This window comes from Lissotriton helveticus, chromosome 9, assembly GCF_964261635.1.
Source record: "Lissotriton helveticus chromosome 9, aLisHel1.1, whole genome shotgun sequence".
NCBI lineage: Eukaryota > Metazoa > Chordata > Amphibia > Caudata > Salamandridae > Lissotriton > Lissotriton helveticus.
The window spans coordinates 604,016,588-604,030,594 of NC_136070.1; the positions used below are offsets into that span (position 1 = coordinate 604,016,588).

The 14,007-nt window shown below is 44.9% G+C and overlaps 1 protein-coding gene across 1 annotated transcript in view; it reads left to right on the forward strand.

Annotated features, from left to right (window-relative positions):
- The first annotated feature begins 872 nt into the window (after nucleotides 1-872).
- Nucleotides 873-14,007, forward strand: part of C9H19orf33 (chromosome 9 C19orf33 homolog) — a 37,727-nt gene continuing 24,592 nt past the window's right edge. The window contains exons 1-2 of the mRNA XM_078660629.1: nucleotides 873-1,177; nucleotides 13,203-13,447. Coding sequence (XP_078516755.1) covers nucleotides 1,156-1,177; nucleotides 13,203-13,447 — 267 coding nt within the window. The 5' untranslated portion in view covers nucleotides 873-1,155. The remainder of the gene's footprint in view (nucleotides 1,178-13,202; nucleotides 13,448-14,007) is intronic.

A 14,007-nucleotide genomic window follows, 5' to 3' on the forward strand; every position in this document is an offset into this window, starting at 1 on the left:
CACTCTCTTTCTCACTGACTGACTGACTGATTCTCACTCTCTCACTGACCAACTGACTTACTCTCTCAATCTCTCTCACTAACACTGTCTCAATCTCTCACTGACTGGCTGACTCTCAAAAGTGCCTCCTAGGTACTTCTCGGCACGAGGCCCCGCCTCACACTGATATGGCTCTTCCAGTTAGCAGGTATATTGCCTACGCACGAACGATTGAAACAGTGATGAAGGCCGAAGCATCTAAGCATAGCAAGCCCCTGTTGAAAGGGACTCCTGGCCACACTATGCGCCACCAGTATGGACAGGGAACATTCAAGTATTTAAAAGAGTAAGTAATACTAACAAGGATGGAAAGAAGTCCTTTTCGGACCATGGTATATTTGATGTACAAAAATTATGGGACTTGCAAAAGAAACTCTACTAAAGAGAAACGCTTCCCCGTGTAAAAGAAATGCCGTTTTTTAATTTTTAAGCGAATTTATCATATTTCTACATGATGTATTTTGCACGATGTAAATACCAAGCATAATAATGTATCGCATTGTGCAACTTTAGAGCCAAGGCAGGGGAAGGGGGCTCGGCTCTCCCTATTCATTAGTTGGCTCACCCGGCTCAATAATGAAATGTTTGGACCTTGATGCTGAGGAGGAGATGTTCTTCTATAGCAAATAAGGCTTCGATAACCTGAGGGACTTGGCAGCTACGCCTATTGTCTTGTTGTTGCTAATATTTGCACTGTCACCGTGAGCAACACTCCCACGGGAGCGTGTGCAGATGTTCTCGTCATGTGAGGTGCGCGCGAGCCGCGCTCCATGGCGGCCAAATGAAGGCCTTATCTGCGCGCGTCAGCGCCTGTCACTCCCCTGCTGCCTCCCTGGCGAGCCTCGCCCGCCGCGCACCTGGGCAGGGCGGAGGCCTCACGCCCTCAGGCCCTCTCAGCCGCATACCTGGCACTGACAGTACAAGGGCACCGCCCACCCTCGCGGTCACGAGTAAACCCCGCCCTGGGAAGGCTCCGCCGTGGCTATATGAGGGGAACAGGCCACGCCCAGCACGCACCCTCATCCCTCATCCAGGAACGGAGAGTACGGAAACCGCAGGGTTTACAGACTCCCAGCCGCAGCCCACATCTGCAGCCGCCACCGAGGGCCCTACGCCATGGACTTCAATTTAGCAGCAGGTACGATGCATGCAAGATCCGTGAGCAAACCCGCAGGCTGGGTAACGTAAATTGGTGTAAATAAACATCGTTAAGTTTCAACTAGTCAAAATGTAGAGCGGCCTGGAAAGTTTGCATTTTCAGGCACTATTTTTTTTTCAGGCACCACTAACACAGCGTTTAAAGTTTTTTGCGCGTAAGATATTTCCATTTCACTCGCTGGCTGCCGCTCCAAAACTTCCCTACTATGTCAAAAAGTGGGTTTATTTCGCTGGCAGCCGGATGAATAGACGCTACTTTAATTTGTCATGCCGTGCTTCTTTCAGAGCAGCCTTACACATCTTGCCATTGCCTGTAAAGCTTTTAAGTAGTGCAGTGAGTGTTTGGGGGGCTCCTGTGTTAATCCCCAGCAGGCCCCTCGTCACAGGCCCAGAGCTGCGCACTCAGGGAGGTGAAGGAGGGCGGTCACTCTAGGAGGGCGTTTCTTTCCTCTCTCTACTTTAACCCCTTTAGGGACACAAACAGGTTAGTGATTTTTGAGGAAGTTGAGTATAAATAGTTTGACAGGCGATACAAATATGTTGAATAACTATGCAGAACAGCAGTGCGTAATTTATAAAAGAATAAGTGCTAGCTACCCTGTCAGGAGTCCACTGCAGTCTGCACCACCCTTTGCCCCTGTCTTCGTGCCAGTGACACTACCAACCCCTCCACTAACTATCACACGCCTTACAAGTGTGACAATCCAGACTCTTCCAGGACACACACACCGTAGCAATGCCGCGGGTGGCTGATATTAGTCATTTTTAATGTATATTGAATTAATAGACAGCTGTTGCTGTGCTCATCTCTCAATTAGACAAACAGCGCCACCATGTGGCATTGGTCCCGGTGGTTACAATTGGGTGCCAAGCACCAGAAGTTACTGGCTCAAATTAAGCAGCGAGTACGGTGTATTTTGGCCTTGTGATGTCTACCAGTGCTTTCGTCCCACTGTGGTAAGATAGAGCCCTGGGTGTGGGCAGAGAGGAATTTAGCGCCCTTGCTGATAGTAGTGCATTAAATGAGGCAGCAGGGGGTCCTGCCTGAACAGGGACTGGCCCCTGAACACAAACTTCCCCGGACCTCCCCCAGCTCACCTAAATCACCGGTAGCTTATCTTCCTCATTGCAGATGACGGTTTTGTTGATGTGTGTTAGCAGGGGTCAGAGGGTGAAGGGAGGGCTAGGAAGGGGGCTAAAACGGTTTTAAAAAACCTTTTCCCGCCATATGATAATGAAGGACTAAACCGTGTTAAACTGGCAAATCAGACAGAAGCCAACAGGCAGGGACAAGAACAAGGCTGGGGCAAAATGAGAAGGGCGCTGTTGGCATAACCAGGGCACACGTCCTAAAAAAAGAAGTGGGGGGATTCTGTCACCGGAAGTGACGTCATGACAGGAAGTGGCGTCACGAAAGGTGGCTTGCACCATCGGACTCATTGCCTCCCCTCGCTCACTCATCAGATGCGATTGCATCTGAGAAGTCCGCGCGTGAGCAGCATGCTGTGAGCTCCGAGCTCCTCGTCCCAGAGAGGCCAAAGAGTGAAGTCCAGCCGTTTGGCTGGGGGACCGTGTCCACCTGGTAAAATAAGTGGGGGGACGCTGTGCACCCGTGTGGTACCCCGACTCGAGCCCTGGGCATAACCTTAATGCACACAGCTCCCTGCACCATCAGAATATTGGCGCCCCGGGCCCAGCACCCCCATGCTAAAGACCAGACCTGCCTGTGCACCACGAGTCTCTGTGTGCTCTCACCAGTGAGCTTGTTGATAGACTTGTCCCGAAACTAGCTATGCTCCTCACAATGTGTTTATGAGGAGGCATGGGATTCGAGCAAGATGAGTCAGATTGAGCGGTCATCTGGAGAGCTGACATGGGGACACATGATATCTTTTGCATGAGACGTTGTCAAGTGGTTAACCTGCCCAATTGGAACATAGGTATCTGGGTTCAAATTTCATTCACAGGCCCTGTACTTGACTAAATGTGTGATCTTGTGCAAATATATTTACATCTGTAAAGCGAGTAAATGTAATTGTGAGATTGAAAGGTGTGAAGCTGTACTTAATGCACTTAATCTCGTATTTTCTTCCAACAGCCCCCATAATGTGCATTGGTTACTGTCTAGTTTTATGGAATGTAAAAAGTACAGTGAATACATACATACATACATACATACATACATACATAAATGTATAGGCCCAGAGGGCTGGACTAGATGAATGGCTGAAGGCTGCACACGAGCTTATTCCAGGGCACAGGAACAGTTGGCGGCCCTTGAGGGTGCCACATAAGCAGACATAAGATTTCCTGTTTCAAGGTACAGTTATCTGCATGCCGGGGAAGACCCAGCATGTGTCTTTGCCTAGCATGGCAAAATACAGATCCTGCAAACAGACCAGCATACCATAAATGACGAGTGAGATGCTTCTGAAATTTAGTTTTTTGCACTGAAGTACTACTCTGAAGTGATTTACCAAGGTCCTGGAGTATTTTCATTAGTCAAACGCCATTTTCCTATACTCCCTGTGTGACCCTTCCTGTGTAACAGGAACTTGAGGTCTGGGACGTGGGGTCTCCTTCAAGTACTAGGTAGAAGGCTGTGTCGTTCTGGAGGGAAAGCATTCTCGTATCTAGCACCAAGATACTGGAATCAGCTACCAGTTCCCCTTCGTAAAATTGACAATCATGGCATATTTAGAAAACAGCTAAAAGCCTTTCTTTTCGAATTCCTTCTGTCTCCTTTCAATCTCAGGAATAGTCCTTGGCAGCGCCGAGATGCCCCTGGGTGAGTCGAGCGCTATAAAAGATCACTTGACTAACTAACCCCGCATGTCTTGCCTGCAGCTGCTGCATAGGCCTGTACAGTACCAATATATGAAATCTGCATGGTTTTCCAGATAGGCGTGCAGGTCAAGCTTTTCCTGTCTTCGGAGACACTGTCATTTTAACTCCTTAAGGGGAACAGTTGATCGTGAGGTCTGTGTGCCCCAAATCCACTTACAGATGGAAGCAGGACAATAAGAGTAGGTTCCAGCCATGGGCTCAGGCCCTACCAAGTACTGGAGTGAAGCAAGGCATTTATATAGCCCTCTGACTTGCATTAGAGTGAGGATTTTTTTTTTAGGCGATTGAAAGGAATAATATTTGAAATCTAACCATTTTCCATCTAAAAAAGATTCAGCACATCTTCTGAACAGGGAATGGAGACACGTATGCATAATGTCTTGCTCCCAGACTGCCCACTAAGCAGAAGGAGCTGGTTTTGCTCTCAGTACATAGGGGAATGCACTGTCTTTTCTAAAGGTGCGGTGTATTGGTTCCCAATAGCAGTAACAATACCATAAAAGGTATTGTGGTGTTTTATAGAAAGTTTGCAAGGGCAAGCCAGTTGAAAATGGACTTTGCATCGTTTGCAGCGTGAAAGATAACGAATGGGCGAGCCATTCTTGTAAATGAATATGCCACATTCTCTCCTCCAGAGGGATGGGTGGTCAACCACCCCTTTTATTGCAGGTTTGCCCTTCACTTTGGTGGCCTGCATGTCTCCCTGCATTCAGATTGTGCAGGGCGCCAAATGTCCCCCTTTTTACTGCCCACAACGTGCTGCCTAATGGGATACTCAAAACTCCTGGCAAGGTGTTCACATCTTGCAAAAGAGGTGTCTGTAGGACGGTAGAGATTTTGTGCAATGCATCTTCATGAACACACTGTCGACTTTGGGGAAGCTAATAGGGAATGTAGAGCCAGGTCTATGAAGGTTAGAAATAGCGACTACCTCATTGCGATTTTCTGTGAATCACAATAAGGAAATCTCTATTCCTAATGTATGAAACTCTTTTCAATTTCATTGGCGAATCCTAATGGGTCGCAAATAGACCCAACTCATGCATATTAATGAGGCAGGTCCCAATTGCGAGCCACTAGGATTTGCTGTCATCATAGGGATGGAGGCCTGCTGGGGTCTGCAGAACACCATGTCTGCGATTGCTTTTAAATGAAGCAATCTTCTTCTTTTTTTTTTTTTTTTTTACCGGACGTTTTTCTTGAAAGAAAACTGGATGCGTTTAAAAAGACAAAAATAAGAAATGTTTTTTTAAGAGTAGGCAGTGGTCTGCGGGACAACTGCCTGCTTTTAAAAAATATTTTTTCAACATTCTCAAAGGGGAAGGGTTCTCAAAGGGAGGTAAAGTATTACTGTTTCGGACCGGAATTCGATCGCAAAGCAGTAATACATACCATACCGACTCGATACTTAGAAGGCATGCCCAAAACACGCCCTTTCCAAATACCGAATGGCAATTACAAACTGCGAATCGTTAACAAGTTATTTAATTAAATTTTGTACATCAGAATAAGCATTTTTCCGGTCACAAACAGCCCAATTCTGTGAATTGGGCGGTTTGTGACCAGAAAAATGCTTTGTACATCTGGCCCATAGACATTTGCAGTTAAGTCCATGGAGGATACTGTTGTCTACCATTGGTGTTTCAAGTCTTAAGGCTGTTACTTTTCTTTTAGATTACATAGTTATTCATTTTGTAAACTTGTTTCTCCAAAGGTACCCTGGTGAGCAGCCAAGGCCTGCTCCAAGAGGTGGCAAACCGGTTGGGTCTCAAATGCAGTACGACACAGGAATCGGACTTGATAAGCTCAATATCCAGCCAAATAATCTTTTAAAATGTCCTGATGTAGAGGAGGGTTTTCTGGAATAAAACCCCAAAATTGAGGGCAGTGACTAAAAGTCCCTTTTGCTCTCCAACTATAGTCGTCTGTCTCAAAGTGTGCTCAATGTCTCCATGCATGTTAATTTCTTGGCACACACATGAGCAAAATGTAAAGCGTTAATGGAAATTTGGCATAGCTTTCCAGGAATGCCTGTTCCACTTCCAAGGAGGGCATTTTGTCTACCTCTTACTAGTATCTTGTTATACCAGTGGGGCATGGGACTGATATTACGGGCTCCATGTTTTTAATACATTTTTTAAGACGTGGGTGTTGAGAGATAGTTTGGGGGAGTCTAAGTGCCTTCAGTGACGAGTGATTGTTTTGCAGTTTCTTAGGCAAAAGCAGTTTTTTCCCTAAAGGTGGCATTTTAGGGATGTTAGACCGGGCATCATTGGCGTAAGTCTCCCTTCTATTTTTGACGGATTGCCTCCTCTGTTTTGATATGTTTTTGCAGGATTTGTGCTTGGGGCACTGTGCCACTGCTAATCAGTGCCACAGTGCAAGTGCTTCCTATGTTAAATTAATGTATTAATTGGTTATTCCATGATTGGGTTAGTTTTATCAGTCAGCCCCTAGTACAGTGCACCATGTGTGCCCAGGGCTTGTAAATCAAATGCTGCTGGTGGGCTTGCAGCACTGGTTGTGCCACCCACAGAAGCAGCTTGTAAAGTGTGTCTCAGGCCTGCCATTGCAAGGCCTGTGTGCAGTCTAGCACTGCCATATCCACTTGGCCAAGTGCACCCACTTGCCAGTTCCTAAACCTTCCCTTTGCTTCATATTAGACACCCCTATTGTAAGCCCAAGGGCAGGGTGCATTGTAAGTATAATGTAGGACATGCTCTCATGTGTGTAGCATGTTCTAATAGTGAATTACAGCCATTTTCGTTTTTCACTATTGAAGGCTACCTGCTCTCGTAGGCCAGAATGGGCAGTAAGATTATTACATTCGTATAATTCTAACTGACTCAGGGAACATGGTAGAAATTCGAATGTAGTATGCCTGAACTCAGAATAATAAAATACATCTTTTAGTAAAGTTGTTTTTAATATTCTCTTTGAAAATACCACTTTTAGAAAGTAGGTATTTTCTTGCCTAACTATCCAGGCCTGCCTCTGCTGGGTTGTGTATTCCTTGTCTGGGTTTGTGAGTGACAGGGCTGGGGGATTCCAGGAGACGGGCTGGGGCAGCCCAGTGGTGAATAGAGAGATCTGCATCTAAATGAGAGGGAGGAATTGCACCTGGGGCCTGAATAGGACTGGGCTTTCCCTCTACAATGCTGGCTCCCCCTCCTGTGGCTTGTCTGATGTGTCTGCCCTGCACTGTGAAAGAAGAGGAGGAACCATGTCAACAGAGTGCTCCAGAGCTGAATCTTCCCTCCCCTGTGCTGGCTCCACCTCATGCGGGGCAGCTAATGTCTCTGCCCTGCACAGTGAAAGGAAGATGAGTCATGTAAACAAAGTGCTCAGGAACTGGTTTAGACTAGGCAGAGGCCCCTCTGCCTTCAGAGAACAAAGGATTTGGGGGTATAAATATTGGGACCCTGATCCCAAGAAATTAGAAAACTTCTGGACAAGAAACCTTTCTGCCAAAGAGAAGAACCAAGGAAGCTGCAGGGATTTGGACTGCCCCTCTGCCAGTGCATTGTTTGCTGGGTTGGCCTGCAGTGGTTACTTCATTGCCAAGGGAAAGGAGAAGGAACTTTGTAAGGACTTTCATCTACAGAATATTCTTCAAGGCCTTGAACTGTTCTTGCCTCCTGCCGAAGTCTCAGGGACAAAAGACTTCACCTCCAGCTCCAGCCTGAATTTCCTTGCTGGGAATTCTGACTCCAGTCACTTGTGTGCCGCTGGGAGCTGGAAGCGCAACTCATCGAGAATAAGCATGTCGCCGCCGCAGCTGAAATCGTCGCAGGGCCGGAGAAGCGAGCCTTCACCGCATCTCCTTGGAAGCGTGCGTTCATCAAAGCTGCCTGCCCTCGCATCACAGGAGAATCGTGACGCCATTGTGTGAGTCGCCATCGCATCACCGGAGAAGCGTGTCGCGGGGCCTGTCGCGGCTCCAAGTACAGAGTCGTCGCAAGGCTGCCAGGGCGTCATCGCATCGTCATCGCCGCATCAAAGGCGTCATCTTCTCGCATCGCGACCGGATCATCGCATCGTATTAAGGCGCCATCTTGCGCACCGCAGCGGGCCTGCAGGCCAAGAATCTACACATCACCTCCGCACAGGTAAGGCTCACGACGAGTCCCCTACTCTGCGCAAGCATTGAGGCAGGACGCAACCAGTCCCCCGGATCACAAAACCGACGCATCTCCCCTTTTGCGAGCCTTTTGTTTACTTTGCGTTATGCATCCAGGTACTTAGTTGAGAACTTTGTCGCATTTACCGACAACATGAACTAAGCAACTTGAATCATCTTTTAAGTAGTCTTATGTGTAGTATTGTGGATTTTTGCCATTTGTGGTCTTGTGTTAAGTCTATATAAAGAATACTTATTTTTCTAAAACCTGTGTTGTGTCCATCTGTAGTGTTTTCACTGTATTACTGTGTATATTCACAAATGCTTAACACACTGCCTCTGAGATAAGCCTGTCTGCTCGTGCCAACCTGCCAAGGGGGTGAGCAGGGGTTAAGGATTATAATCCCCTTACCCTGATTTAGAAGTAAGGGTCCCTATTTGGGCAAAGGTGAATACCATTGCCAACTAGAGACCCCCAGATCTAACAGGGACTTCACCATGTGATTTGTGTCTTTAAAAGAGTTCTTCCTTAAACAAATCAGGTTTCCAGATGCTTTGTATCACATCTGACGTGCACACTTTAGAAAGTATTGGTTGAAACTGCACTGCTTTGGGAACCTTTCTATAAAGCATTGTGGGTACTTTTGTTTGGAAGTTTATTTCGGACTGTCTCGAATGACTTCTGTATTGCAGTTGTCGGTGTCGGAACGCACATAATAGGAGTCTCTGGTCCTCACATTACATCTTCAGAACAGCATGACCACGACCGGTCTTTGCAGCTGAGCGGTCTATTTCCGATGTGCACGTCCCAATTATGTCTGACACAAAACAGACCTGATTTATGTATAAGCAGCGTGTAAAGTAATCTGCCCTAAAAAAAAGCGGATCAAATGAACCGGTCATGCCTCTTGTGCATAGACGAGCCACGAGTCCTAGTGGTGAAAGGTGATACCATGGGATGGTGTATCTCTCCAGCTGGTTGCTAGGCAGGCCCTCTTGTTGCATTGTGAGGACAGGTGGGCCTATTCATTTTGCTTTCTTTGTTTACTGTTTGTCTCCGGGGTAATTCTTCATGGAAGATTGGGGCATATTATCAAGGGGGTTTATCTCCGCTTTTTTGGCTTTAAAAGCCAAGACAGCGGAGATAAAATTATCTCCCTATTACCTAGCAGTCGCTAACACCAGTTAGCGACAGCTAGTAGGAGATAGCGACCATCTTGGGCCCCACTTTGCATGTCAGTGATATTTATCACTAATGACATGCAAAGTGGGCGTGCCAAGATGTTAGCGACTGGAAACAGTCGCTAACATCGCTATCTCCTATTACCAACTTTTGGAGATATTCGCGCTAAGCGCGAATATCTCCAAAAGCTAACACCTGCCCTGAGCAGTTCTTAGCCATGTTATCCAATGGGAGGTGGATAACCTTGCTAAGAGCATTAGCTCGGTAATGCATCAATATCGCTGACTTTTCAGCGATATTCATGCATTGCGGCCGATTTTTATGGCATTTGCGATAAACCTTGGTAATACCAAGGTTTATCTGCGATAAAAATCGCCGCAGCTCAGCTGTAAATTTTTGTCTCTAACCAAGCAATAGCGATAATTATCGCTATTGCTTGGTAATATGCCCCTTAATTCGCTAGAGCCATTTAAAAATCACAATGTAGATAACGCCTTTTTACTGTAAGGATAAACATGGCTGCTCCCATCCTCACATTCGCCACAACACCACATGATTAGGGTTGCAACACTGGGTGCACTCTATTCGAAGCATGTCTCCGAAAACTCATGCATTTCAACTAACATCTCCCACACGGACCACTCTGTACCCAGCACCCTCACAAACATGACTGCGAAATGGGGCTGATGCATATAGGGGCGCTTCAAGGCCCTGTCAGGGATAAGAAGCGCTACGCAAATGTGATAGTGCACCACAAGCACCCATTTCGTTTTAGAACCTCCGATTTAGGCCTGTCCTTATGTGCATTCATAGCTGACGTGTGCTGTCTTGTTGTAAAATGCCAAAAATGTACCGTTACCGGGGCTAACCTTTGCCCCGGAGCTGAAATTCATTCAGCTTGCAAAACTTGTTTGTCTGGCCTTCTAGTCTTTGCCGCTGTGAGTCTCTTAGTATTTCAAAGGGAAGCTGAACAAGCAGATCAAAGATGTCAGCCAAATGCCCTTCGGGGATTATAAATGTCAAATGTGTTCAAAATAAAAACAGATTGAACGTGAAATATAGTTTGTATGGTGAAATTGGGCAACAACTAAAATCGTGGTATTTTGAAACGAAGGCATTACGTGTGGCTTACTCCGGAACATCATGAGCAAGTCGCTTCTAAGCCAGAAGTAAGAGGCAGCTACTCACAAAATTTCGTTTTAGACTAGAAGTGAGTTTGAGCTATTAGTATATGAAAGGCCCCAGCCCATGACTCCATGACATGGCTGTTAATCAAAGAAGTGGATTCTGCAGCCTGCGAACCCACTGAGTCATAACATCACATCATGTGTCACATTTTGTCAGGCGTTGTCATGTGTCATGATTTAAGTCAACAGATCACTCGATGCTGCTTTGCAGAGAGCGCTCTTGTTTCTTTTTTCAACATCTGGCAGTGTGCTGCCCATGAGGAAACACTAAAGAGGAAGCTTTGAAAAGATATGCTGCAGTTGGACAAGAAATCAAAAGGGCTATGAGGCTTGAAAATGATCTGTTTAGGACGTACTGATCAAATCACACACTTTGTAGGAAGTTAATGCGTTTTATAAAGGGAAGGTTTAAGATGACCAGATTGAACCTGCTGGTGAAATCTTTGTGAATGTATGTCACGGCAAATAATTAACACTTATCCTATTACAGTTTTTATATTTAATTTGACAAATTTAAGATTACCTGTCACTAGACTTGAAAGCAATCGGTTATTAGTTACTGCTTTAAAAAAAGTACTACTACTAATTACTGTTGCATGGTTGGGAAGACTCGTTTGAATTTGAGAACAAGTGCTAATGTTTTCTTGTTATACACAGAATTTAATTCCAGATTTTAAACGGCAAAAAGAAGTGAAGATGCGTTTTGTGGTGCTTTACTCTATGCGGTGATTACTCTGTCCATATTTTTATTAAGGAAGTAAAGCCAACCTGCAATTGATTAAAGGGAATGTAATCTATTTGCAAATTTCAAACAATCACTTCCTGTAAGCACATAATTAGTTAACCATGGTTAATATTACTCAAAAGCAATTGTTATAAATTATATGTTTGGAAGTTGCAACATTTACATATGGTCCTCACAGTCACAGCCATGATGCGATTTTTTTTTTTGTAGGCAATGTTGTTGTCCATCAAGAGATTGAGATAAAACATTTGCTGATACATCTTGAGCTAATGTTTTTAAACCACAGGAATAGTCCCCAGGAGGATTTCCATTCCATTACTTTGCAGCTTGCCTCTTTCATTTGAGCACGGGGTCAGCCCTTGTCCAGAGAGAGCAGTCATGGCCTAACTGTTTGCACGAGACAGTAAGCATCTCCAGTGATATTCGTCAGTGATGTGAAGGTTGATGCATTGGGTACATTGAGAAAGGAGTTGATACATCGACATCGCCACTCCGGATCGCCACTCCGGTTTAAGAGACTCATCTGAGCTCAATCAATGATGGAAATGCTGTCCTAAAGTACTCTGGTGCTTGAGGATTGTTGGTGCAAACATTTAAATCACATATTTTGTTCCGAGTCTCCCAAACAACATTTGGTTCATTGGGATGTGGAACCGGAGCCCAGAGTTTCGATTTACACCTCACTGACCAGGCCACGATTTGGGGTGTCTGGTGTTGCTTGTTGTCCTGTGAAAAGTTTACAGGGCCGATCAGTTCAGTTCTGAATGATCTCTTTGGGGGTAAGTTGGGCTCATTTGGTAAGTTTGGTTGCTTGTAATGGTATGTATGATCTAACAAGGGGTTTCCATATTGCTACACGAATGCTGGATTCCTACTGCATTTTGAGGATAACCACTGAGTATGCAGGATATTTCTTTTTAGATTAATTCTATATAAATTTTTCCCATGTGGATATTCTGAATTACATGTGGGTCAGCCCTCCTAGGCCATATTGATGACTCTTCTCTAAAAAGTGGAGTCTGTGCTTTCCAGAGTATTGGCAAGTTGTTTAGAAGCTCCAGATCAAGCTTTTTCATGGCATTTACAGAAAGATCACAATCTTCTCTATTGTAGACTACATTGAAAAAAGGTATGTGCTTGTCTTTGGCTGAAGATTGAAAACATGATTTCCGTGGATAAATCTTTGCTGAAACCATCTTTTTGAGAAGAATATGATCAGTGCTCACTCTTTACATGGGGTTGTAAATTGTGAGGCTATCCTGGAAGCTGTATTGTATTTCTTCAGCCAAGAAGTGGGAGGACAGACACAAACCAACAGCTTATTCATTTGACCTGCATGTCATTTACCTTATGGACACTCATGCTGATTTATGGAGGATTCACTTGATGTTTTTTTTTACCGTTTTCAACTAAGAAAATCAGCAGATCCGACAAATAGACCCACAAAAGGAGTTGCTTCCCTGTGACTAACAGCTGAATGGAGGACATAGCTGCGAAATTACCAAAAATAGTCTTGGAGATTAAAGTATGGTGAAAAGTGCTAAAGTTTGCTCTGGGGTTAGCTTGATGAGCAGACAAGCGACAGCTGTAAATTATAGCATCTGTAATAGTAAAAAAAAAAATACACAAGCAACCAAGATACAGCTGTATTCCAAAGGATCTGTTAACCCCAAATAGCAGGTGAAACAAGGTTCACAATTCAGGAAAAATCTACAGAGAACTGTTTTACTGTTTGGTAATACTGCTTTTTCTGTTATTCCCCATTCCACATGTGAAAATTCATAATGGAGCATTAAAGGCATGGTAATGCTGCTTGTTATGAGTAATACCTACCATGTGCAGTATTATTATGCTGTATCACTGGGTCATTTGTAATCAGTCACAAAATATGAATTATTCACTTGTACAATTTCCCCACTGCAGCTGTAGACCCAGAGCCGAAGAAAGGTGAATGTGCAGTCAAAAAAGATGAAAAGGGCGAGCTGAAGAAAGACTGCCATGATAAGGGCGAGCTGAAGAAAGACTGCCATGATAAGGGCGAGCTGAAGAAAGGCTGCCATGATAAGTCCGGACACAAGCATCATGAACATGGGCCTGGACACCATGGGCACAGTCATGAGCATGGTCATGGACATGGCCATGGGCATGACCACGGCAAATCCCACAAGGTAAGTTTGGCATCCAATGAGCCCATGATACTATCAAGGTGTTTCACACCGCTCAAGTTGTGGAAATTGATGAGTGGCCTGATTCACAAAGCCATTTATGGCCATAAACATAATACCTGGATGTAATTGGCATAACTTCTCCACAAAAGGATTGCTACCAAGGAAAACGGGTTTTATCACTGCATAATTCTACACCATGTATATGTAGAATTGAGCAGTACTAAAGTCAGGTTAGCAGTGGGAAGTGGAAGAAACAAGGAGTGGTTTTCCTTGTACGTTTGTAAACATGTAAGTCTGTAGACACTCACAACTCCAATCTGACCATTTTCAATCCTTGATACAGCCAGAATTCTACTCCTTATCCAAGGTAGGAAGGGTAATGGGTCTTCTTCACATCCAATGGTAGTGTAGTGGAAGGAATTTATCCACACGATAGATGTTCCCCATTGAGAACACAACAAACAAATGCATTTGCACATCAGATTGACTTTCAATAGTGAGTAACCACCAGAATTTGCTACAATTACCTAGTTTATTATTTGTTACTTTGTTGACCTGAA